The sequence below is a fragment of the Pteropus alecto genome, unplaced genomic scaffold (assembly GCF_000325575.1).
Source record: "Pteropus alecto unplaced genomic scaffold, ASM32557v1 scaffold86, whole genome shotgun sequence".
Lineage (NCBI taxonomy): Eukaryota > Metazoa > Chordata > Mammalia > Chiroptera > Pteropodidae > Pteropus > Pteropus alecto.
Genome location: NW_006442109.1, coordinates 14,868,722 through 14,879,553, shown reverse-complemented (window position 1 = coordinate 14,879,553; position 10,832 = coordinate 14,868,722). Strand labels below are relative to the sequence as shown.

The 10,832-nt window shown below is 39.2% G+C and overlaps 1 protein-coding gene across 1 annotated transcript in view; it reads right to left on the bottom strand.

Annotated features, from left to right (window-relative positions):
* Nucleotides 1–10,832, bottom strand: part of MYO1E (myosin IE) — a 175,609-nt gene that overhangs the window by 94,993 nt on the left and 69,784 nt on the right. Inside the window, exon 2 of the mRNA XM_006920310.3 lies at nucleotides 6,515–6,658. Within this exon, the coding sequence (XP_006920372.1) occupies nucleotides 6,515–6,658 (144 nt within the window). The remainder of the gene's footprint in view (nucleotides 1–6,514; nucleotides 6,659–10,832) is intronic.

Sequence of the window (10,832 nt, the reverse complement as noted above, 5' to 3'; positions counted from 1 at the left end):
AGGGAAAGAAGGGAAAGAAGTTGTTATTTCCGCATGGAGAATCCAGAAGAGAACTTGTTTATACTGAGTCTTAACTGTTTTATACATTTTAATGTGTTCACATAAATGAAGTGTTATTATAATGTAAAAAATATCTCCATGTATTCATTCAACATTCGACTAGTTTGAATTGGCTGTCTACAACATGTCAGGCACTATTCTAGATGCTGAGGATACAGCAGTGGACAAAACAGACAGAATAGACAATACTTTTCATGGAGAAACAAACAAACGTTTTGGCACATGTTAACACCTCTGAGGTGCAGGTTTGGTATCATTATCGAACACAAATGAGCCATGTGTGGAATGGATCACATCATATTTAAAAATTCATATACGAAGATGAGAATGTGGAATGACTTGGTTGCAATTTTGCTTCCTTTTTCACAAGAAAGATCTCAGACTCAAAAAGGTTGAACCTGAAATGGCAGTAGAGAAAATGGGGGCGTTTTTACAGCACACTCAGATGTACCCTGTGCTGGTCTGAGGGCAGTCCATGGCATTAAGAGAAAATGTGAATGAGACAGCGAATCATAACTGAAAAATCACTAAAGAGTCATAGAAGAATGGCCAAGAGCAAATGTAGTTCCACGTACTAAAATCAGGTGAGGCCACCTACAGATTAGTGCTTGCTTTTTTTTTAATTTGAGGCACAATTTAGAACAGATAAATTGATGATTAAAATGATTAAGCAGATAAGAAGTGTCCATGATGTTCTAACCAAGATTCAGTACATGTTAATAATAAAAAATAACAATGATTGAACACATACACGTTTATATGGTACTAATACTAATCCAAGCTCCTAATCACAACTCTGTTACTATTTTAATCCTATTTTACTAGGAGGAAACTGAGGCAGAGAGAAATTTTAAATCTTCCTCAAAATCACAAGCTAGTAAACAGCAGAGCTATGATTCGAACCCAGACAGTCTGGGTCTACTGTCCATACTCTTATTCAACAAGCTATATTGTTTTTCTAGGATTAGCAGGTTATTATTATTGTCATCATCATTATTAGTAGAGTTGCCAGATTTAGCAAATACAATACAAAATACCCAGTTAAATTTTGAAGTTCAGAAAAACAATGAATAACTTATGTATACATATTCCAAATAAATATGTTCCAAGCAATAGTTGAGACATAGTGTACTAAAAAATTATTTGTTGTTTAGCTGAAATTCAAATATAACCAGGCGTCCTGTATTTTATATGGTAATCCTGAATGGGTAACACAAGGATTGAGGGGTGTTCAATTAGAGAGCTCTGTGGTCTCTTGTAACTTAGGTTCTGTGATTCTTGGAGTACTCAAAACTCTGTCTCCCTTAGTTGATTTTTTTTTTACTATCCTTACTACATGGTAGGGACCAAATTAAAACTGAATGAATGAGATTTGGCCCTTGTTCTGATTCTCATGCTAAACAAATATAGTAATTCTTACAGTAAACCCAATTTGCAAGAAATAGCACTGCTGTGACCATCCTTATTTCACAAGAAGAAAATGTCGATGTTTGCATTTATCTCTAGGTAAACACAAACTTGGGTAAGCATGATCTTTCCATGCCTCCTTCCCTTAGTTGTAAAGGGAATGCTGTGAATGACATCTGTCCGAGACAAATCGATCACTGCATACAAAGCAGAAAGAGCTGCCTGAGGGACATAAGCCAAAAGAACCACTTCCTCAGCAATCTCTTCCTACCCACCAAGCCCTTGGTTATTGAATAGATATGGATTGGGTTGCATAAGAGCTCCTATAGGAGCCAACATTTTGTTTTTACCATTAATAATCTGCTATGTGAGACGATATCTTATAAAGTTTTTATTTTCACTTAATCGTCCACATAAATTCTGGTAAGGGCCTGGTAAAGAGACACTCAAAGAAAAATCCTCTTTTAGTCTACTCTAGGCCAATCTTGAATCAATGACTGAGGTTGAAAGAGGGAAAACTGTAACTGTCCCTTAAGCTTCCCAGTTGAGCTCTCAAGGGCCATATTATTTGGGAAGATTCCTGAAAAACAAATTTTGGTTTGAAATGGATAATGTAGCTGGTATCTTTGCTAAGTAGCTACAAACTTACCTAAATCAGAAGAACTGAGATGAGAGAATTTAATTCAGATTTAAAGGAAACAAATATATTTTAGTTATTTCAGGTGAGAGTTTGGCCTAATTGTTTATCTAACTGCAGGCCTTTTTTTCCACCTGGCTGGACCTGCAGAGACCTCAGCCACTTCCCTGAGAACACCGGCCTCCTAATGGATTGGGTCACTTCTCCAGGACTCAAGTATTCACTCCCATCCCTACTGCATAATTCAGGTGTGCCTGAATTGGAAAAAGCTGCTCCAATCATTGTCCCTACCCACATAATCTTTGGCTGTGAAGGTGTGGCCAAAGGTTAATTTGAAAATGTATGGAGCTACAAGTGATTGATACAAAACAAAAACAAAAACAAAAACAAAAACCAGAAAAAAATTATTATAAACTCCGTAATAGAATTTGTGAGACAGAAGGGACCCAACAGATCTTAGAATGCGTGTGGTGGATCTGTGAGTTTTCACTGATCTGCAGCACAGATGACAAAAAGAGAAACGATGCCCTGAATTTTTCATAAAGCTCAGTGTATTCAATAAAAAGACTGTTTTTTATTCTTAGATTATTTCCTTTCTACTTTTGGGATGTTAAAGTAGTCTGTCTTTTATGAACTGTGATAGTAGTATAGCTTCTATAAGTTGTTTTTAATGGTCTTATTAGGCAAAGTTAGAGAGTTTAACTTAAAAAATCCCACACATTTTAATAGCCAGTGCATTCCCCCAAACCACCCACACTGATCTAATCGACTTTCCTGTTTTTATCACTGAGGCGGTACAGGCAAGTGAGTGACTTGCTTGTCCCGTATACGGAGAACGGTCAAGCTGGAACTTGAGCCCCTGGCTCCAGCCTCCAGACCAGTGCTCATCTCATTGCAGCTCGCTGTCCCCGCAACATGAACTGACTGCCAAGACCCAAAACCTCACTCGAGCCTTGAGCTCCAGTTGCTCTGGCACAAAAGCCTCAACTCCTAATTCAAGGACTGAAAATGCCAAGTACATTTGAGTGTGGTCTTTAAGTAAAAACAAGTTTGGAGAAGGTTGGACCAAATGAGCACGGAGTGCTTTGCACAGGAATTAGTTTCATCAGCCAAGTGGCTATAAACGATGTCTCGCCAGGCACAAGAGCAAAATTGCAATGTTTTCCTCGTATACGTTCGAGTGTAATGGTAAGGAGTGTGGCAACGTTCAGGAAAAACGATGGGTAAATTAAACCTTCCGTGTCTTATGAGAAAGAGCTGAAAAATATGGGTTTTTATTGGTAAACGATGTTAGCATTTTCTAAGTAGATGTTTTTCTAAGGTAGAACGAAGAAATGTGCTTTTGGCCTAATTGCATTAACAATTGATTGTTCTAAATGCTGACCTTCAATATAAGACAATGTGCTGGTATTTGATGCAGAAGAGGTGAAATGAGCAATTTTATAACTTACTCTGAAATCAAATCTCTTCTTGACTTAACTATTAAGCTTAAGGAGATGGGAGAAAAAACCAATTCTTATTTAAAATAATGCTACTCTATCATAATAAGATTCCCTTAGCATTGAACTGATGAAAAAGGCTTTTATCACTTATCAGAGGAAAATATTTGCAGCTAGACCCTTGGTATTATTTCATTGACATCTAACAAACCCATCAAGCTTCCTCAAAGCTGAAAGCTGTTCTGTGCTATTGACGGAAAGCACATTAATCCTGAGTTTCTCATTTATTGAGTGGGCAGAGATTTCTAAAACACGAAGTCATTAGTGGTCAACTAACGCATTTCCTTGGTAGAACACACGATTAGTCAGTCATTGATTCAAAGGCATTAATTCAAAGGCTGGTAATCAGCCCCCTCTGTGTGAGTCATTAAAAATTATGCTGTCTGAATATAAAAAGCAAGTCTTGATAGTCAACGAATTCACAATGAACACTTAATACAGTGGACCATGCCAAGAATTAGGCAGGAAATTCAAATACACAATGCAAGAGGATGCCATTTTTGTTAAAATTAACAACAAGAAAGCACATCTATATGCATGTCTATATGTGGCTAAATTGAAAAATATACACCAAGAGCTTAACAGGCAATAACCCTACGTGGTGGGACTCAAGGTGCTTTTAATGCTCTCCTTTCTGCTTGACTGCATTTAAAAAATCATGTTAAATTAACATGTATTGCTTTAAAGGGTTTTTTAAACTTTATGTTTTTAAAGAAGACATGTAAGACATAGCCCTTGTCCTTGAGGAATTTCTGGTGTTTTAGTGGTAAATGACTTTTGTAGGGAGAAGTGAGTTTGCCTGGGTTGGCAGCTGATAACTACTGACATCATTTTTTTTTTCTTCCCTAGCTGATCAAAATCCATGTTTTTGTGTAAATAATGTAATAAGCTGAACCTACATTCTAAGAAAATTCCAATAAATAATTTGTTCAACTTGTGGAAGTTAGCTTTTTATGGGCTTATCAATAAACCAATCTTCCATTTAAAAGTTTCTATGGTAAATGCATTTGAATTTCCAATAAGCAACTTTACAATTGAATTTTTGGAACATAATTCAGAAATATGGGAGAAACTTATACAGTTGCCTTAGTGTATGATATTAATAACTAATGATATTATGTACTTACTGCATTTATTATTTCATTTAACCCTACAACAACTTCATATAGGAGATTTTACTATCATTACCATTTTACAGGTGAGGAAATCAAGGTACATGGATCACAAAACTTCCTAAGGTCACCAGGCACATACAGAGTGGGTTTGAAGCCAGGTAGTCCAGATTCACATCCTACACCCAACTTTTACTAGTCTATCACCTGCCAATTTCCGTGTGCCATGGGTCTTGCACTTAAAAGTGATTAAAATGATTTGATGATGATAAGCCCAGATAAAGTGAGTATATTTCGATTTTTGACCAGATAAAATTAAATCTTACAAATGAATACAACTGCTGCCATACAATTAAATTAAAGGAAGCTTTGCACAGGTATCTAGGAGTCAGCAAATTTTTTTTCTGTAAAGGGCCAGAAAAGTAATTATTTTAGGCCTTGTGGGTCATATGGTCTGCTGCCAACTGCTCAAATTCTGCCATTGTAACATGAAAGCAGCCCTAGACAATAATAAAACAAATGAGCATGGCTGTGTTCCAATAAAATCTTTGTTATAAAATGGTAGGCAGGATTCTGTCTGTAGGAGGTAGGCTGCCACCCCTGATCAAGATGCTATTGTAACATAGCTAACAAATCCAAAAATAGCTGTTAAAACTTAAAAGCAGAGGTGTAGAGATTTATTTGGTAAAATCTCTTTCAATAAATAAGAAACAGCACAGTAAGGGTCAGAACTGTCCAAATGCCTCAGAATAATGTTAATTAGTATTGCTAGATAAATATCTGGTGAGTTGAATTCTCCTCTCCTAATAATGGGATAGGCAGTCCTCGCAAAGTATTGTCACGTAGGTATGGGAGTTTTTAACAAATAGACAAATGAGCAGTGTACATAATAAACAGAAACTACTGATGCGAAAACTATTCTTCCCAAGCTTTCGGGGTTAAAACCTAAAATATAGGTTACATGGGTTGCAAAGACTCCACCTGTAATGGTCATCCATAACACCATACCTTCAGAAGTCACCAACAGCATCAAAGTTAAACTTGCTGGTACTACTATATGGATTTTACACAAATCTTTATATTGACTATGACCAATTCTATAATAATTCCACTAAAAGATCTTAACCTAGTTGCACCAAACGAAACTCCTGAATCCTGTAGGAACTGAAGTAAAAATCACAGTTCTCTGTTTATAATGAAGTCAACACAAATTTGAATCAAATTCCCATTCTGAATTTTGAAGAGCCCTATAAAAAATGGCATCTGGCAAGCTAACATTGAAATATAAAGGACAACTCAAGAATGTTGCTTATTTTCAATTGTTGATTTTGCTTCTCGTGCTTCTTTTAGTAAATCTAAGAATGCAGAAAAACAGACAAAACTGCATATTTTTTTGCATGAGGCAATCTTTTTTAAATCTTTTAAGTTTGGACTTAACTGCTTTGCAATTAGGAGAGCTATCGACAGAACTGTGCAGACTGGGACTTCCTCTAGGAAAAACAGGGGTTTTAGATATCCCATACTAGAGGATGTCGAAGCTACAGTGCCGTGGATTAAAACAGACGGATACTGGCTGCATCCGGATTTTGTGAAGTACCAGAAAAATAATTTAGCATCATCTTTGCCCTTCCCACAGCCTGAATCAAAGGACAAAAAAAGTACAAAACCACATTCTGAAACAGAGAAAATGACACGAGCATAATTTCAGATGGATCTTCTTACACTAGGAATAAAGCCACATTTTACCATGGACACTGTCATCTCAATTAGAAATGTTCAAAGAAATCAATAAAGGATACAAAAATGTAGTCGTCCATGTATCTCTTCTTCAGATTCTCCACGATGGCGTTCTCTGTGATCTTGGAGAGCAAGACCATGTCGTCCACACCGCTGTGCTTGACATTGTGGCTCTGCCAGTGGTACCGGTAGGCACCTTTGCTTCCCTGCAAATGGAAAACACACAATGATTATGATAGTTTATTTTCTCCTGGGTTTTAACAACAACAACAAAAGAGGGCACTAATTTCCCAAATATTCCTCTTATCAAACAAAACAGAAAAGACAAAGCAAATGAAGATTTTGCTATCTGAGACCTGGATTCAAGTTTCGGTTTTGCCACCAACAAACTAAGTGAAGTGGGGAAAAGTTATCTAAGCTCGCTGTGTCACTTGAGCTTCTCTTTTTGCATTTGTAAAATGGGAGAAATGAGACCTGCTTCATAGAGTTGCTATAAGAATTAAATAAAATGACATAAGTAAAGCACTGAATAGTGTCTAGAGTATAGCAGAATAGATGAGCAATGGTCTCCAATAATTCCTTCAACCTTATTGCTTTGTAGAATTTCAGTGAAAATGAGCAGTGAAATAGAAACTTTCTAGACTTGCTTTGCAAATTATATGATATAATTTCAGAATTCAGAAGAGAAAAGAATATGTATCATAGAATAGCTAGGTCACATCGTCACCATTTTTCCTCCATAAACTTATCACTGTCAATGTGATATCGGCCTTCCTCATTCAAAAAATAAGCTACATTTGGATGTCTCATCACTGCGATATTAATGAGGAAATGGACAGGACAGCATAAACATGATCACAAAACATGCTATAGGTGGGAGGACCTCATCTGGCCCCATGGCCTCCTTGAACAGATGAAGCTGTGGCTCCTGTCCGTTTACTGGAGTTACAACTTAACCCCAGGAGCGGCTTCTGAACACCCTGTGAACTGCAGGGTTTCCTTCGACTTGGAACTTCTACAGCGGGATCCCCCGTGTGTTCAGCTATGCGCCAAGTTTTGGAGTTAGGGGAGGATGGGAGCACCATGGTGGCTACACTTGGGGAGTTCACTGTCCACTGAAGAACACCTTGGTATTGACAGATATGATTCATGCATCAGCAACAGTCAACATGCAAATACATGTAAAATGAGTGTTCCAGCAGAAGGAGGAGATTCTTTTATCCTCAGGGAAACAGAAATAAATCCCAAGAGAAGGTACCACTGGAATTAGATAATTTTAATTTGCTGTAGAAGCCTAGAGGAGGAAGGGTAGTCATCATGATCTACACTCACTGGGGCAAAAAAGCTGATATATATGAAATAATGGCAAATAACACACAGCAAGATATTAAAAGATTCTCCCTTCCCTTTAAACCTTTCATGCATCTTACTGGACGTCACATGCTGGACAAGTGTGGTGGACATTGAACTGTGAGAGACTTAGCTCCTGATTCCTTGGAAGTTCACTTTTGGGAGGAGTTTAGACAAAGGAGAGAAAAATTCTGAATAAGGATATCTAGAAAGGCCACCTGATCAGACGCCAAAACTAGGGTAAGAAAAGGTAATAGGCTCTTTGAAAAAAGAGGGAGGTGGAAAAAAACAAGATAGGTGCCGTTTTAAATTTCACTTTTAAAAGTTGTTTCCTCTGCAGGAGACACAGGTCCTTTGATAAGAGCAAATTCTAAGCGGCTCTGGGAAAAGCAATTTTTAAAAACCAGCCCGGAAGGGAACACCATGGGAAAAGCATACCAGTATCATGGGCTCAAGCTCCAGAAAGGGGTTCTGGAAGGCTTGCCACCATGCTGCCTTGCAGAGGGAAACTGTTTATATGATATATTTGGCTTTCTTAGAACCACATGCAGCATCAGTCCTACAAAATTACCTCAGACCTCACCACTCCTTCTTCCTCTTGTGGCAAAACAGAAAGAGAAAAAACACTGGCCACAGCATGACTCACTGGATCTCAACCGAATGTCCATGGTTTTCTTCCAACCAGATAAAAAGATTCCTAGTGATTCCGCCCTCCTCTGCCCTCCTTCCTTTTCCAGCTGGGTTGTTCTTTCTGGGCGCCCACAAAATCTACTCTGCATGGAAAACTAAGGTTCTGGAGTAACTAACCAGTAGGTGTGTTTATTTGTTTTTAACCCCAGTAAATATCCACCTACTTAAAAGAGGCAAAAAATGTTAATTTCTTTTTGGAAAATGTAAGCACAGTTGATCAAAACAGAAGGGGTATTAGGAAGCTGTTATCTAACTTCTGCAAAGGACAAGAAATGGAGGGGCTCTGTGTCCAAATATATGCGGCTGTACCGATTCACAGGAACTGCCTTCTCAAGGTAGACTACGCAGTCTAGGGGTCCAATCCGACTGTTTTTGTCTCACTGTAGAGTGATAATACATGACTGTCTGTCTCGTCTCAGAGGTGGTGTCCTCTTCCTAATGGCAGTTATTCCCCAGTAAAACCGGGCTCCTTGTGGAGTTTATTGAGTCTCATGGTCCCGAATATCCCTTGACACTGAAGAGTCCCACCCTTGGGACTCCAGACCTCCATGTACTAGAGGATAAGGAACCGACGGTGTGACGGAACAGTCACTATAAGAAAGGCAATTTGCTTTGCGGTGGTTGTGCTCCCTTTACTATCCCAAACCGCCGTATGAGAGAGGGGTAAACATTCTCGTGCTGCAACCAAAGGAAGCCGACTTCCCACGAGATAAGTAGCAACGGCAAAATGTAAACCTGTCTAGGATTAGGAACTCATCCAAACATTATGGTTTCTTCCCACTTTCTCTCTCATGACTTATTGGGTATTTCTACCTGTTAAGTTTAAGATGGCGACAGAATGATAGACTGTCTCCAAAACATCATCAAAGATACATAAATTCTTTGTTAATGACCACCTTCTCTTAGCATTAAGGACGAAAATGCTGGAGTTATTTTTATTTGATACATTTCCTATATCCAGTTGGTCTCTCCCTCCCTCTCCCCCCATGCTCTCTCCCTTCATCTCTCTCTCTCTTTCTCCCAGGAAATTACAGTTATATGTGTGAACTCATTCAGCCTTCAAAATCACGCCATACTATGCATTATTCTCTCTATTTTACTGATGAAAAAATTGTAAACTGCCCCAGTTGTTCTAGTCATAACTTCTCTGTTCTTAACTGACTGCCCTTTTCTATGCCTTTCTCCTCCCTCCGCCACCTCCCAAAAAGAAGTCCCCATGATTCAGATGAGGGAGAGGGAGGGAGGGAAGGTAGCTGGGCAGGGTGGGAGCAAACAGAGCCTTTTGGAGAAGGCTGACCTGCCCAGATTATAAGGACAAAGTCAGAACCCATTGCACAGGTAAACGAAAGCTGGGCGAGGGCTAGGCTGGGAAGTTCTAGTAGAGGGTGAGAACTTTATCAGGGAAGTTGTAAACCAAACATGGAAACGTAGCCTGTCATCCCAGCCCAGTGAAGCTTAAGTTCTCCACAGTGAAACAGAAAAACTCTTCTATGTTTTTCTATAGGGGACAATAGAGTTTGATCACAGCAAGACTTTTCCAGAGGCCTTTCTTGGAACACAGCCGCTGAATCGGGGAGTTAAGTGGGGTATAGGGTGGGAAATGGTTATCATTTTACAGCCCTAGACAATGTCCTCGGAAGCAGAGGCTGGAAGTTGTCTTCAGATCACAAACCTGTCCTAGAACTGTGAGAACATGATTTATGCTTCTGGAACAAACAACTCTGGCCCGTGCGCTTCTTCCTTGCACCCCTGACTGGGAGGGTAGGGGCAGGACGAGCTGCCATGCATCCTCGGAGGACAAAGGGCAGCAATGGGCTTTGCCTTCTGTGTGAAGAGGGCCATTTTCCTTAGATGGCAAAGGCCCAGTTTACCAGGCTGTCACATTGGCAAGAGCCAGCTTCCTTTCTCTTCTGCCGGCTTTTTCCTGGGTAGGAAACTTTTGGGGGGGCGGTTCCCCACTAAAAATGGTAATGTTTTAAACAAGTAGGGGTACTCTGTATCTCGGTTCCCAAAAGTCCTTGATTACTATGGCATCGCAGCACAAAGGAAGGAAGGTAGCTGTAGATGTGCCAGCTAAGAAATGAAAATGAAAATAATAATAATTACAATGAAGATGAAAAGTCACTCTTATCTCTGCCAATTACTACAAATTACAAGGGAGATATTTCCCATGATATGATTGAGTGCAGACTTGCCTGGGCCCACATGTAATTTCTAATGACGATTCAGTTTATAAAAAGCAATGGATTCGCACACGAGTTCTAGAAAGTAGGGTACACCCATATCCACATAATGGCCTGGTTTGTTCCTCACATTTAGGAGGTGGCACCAAGACACAGG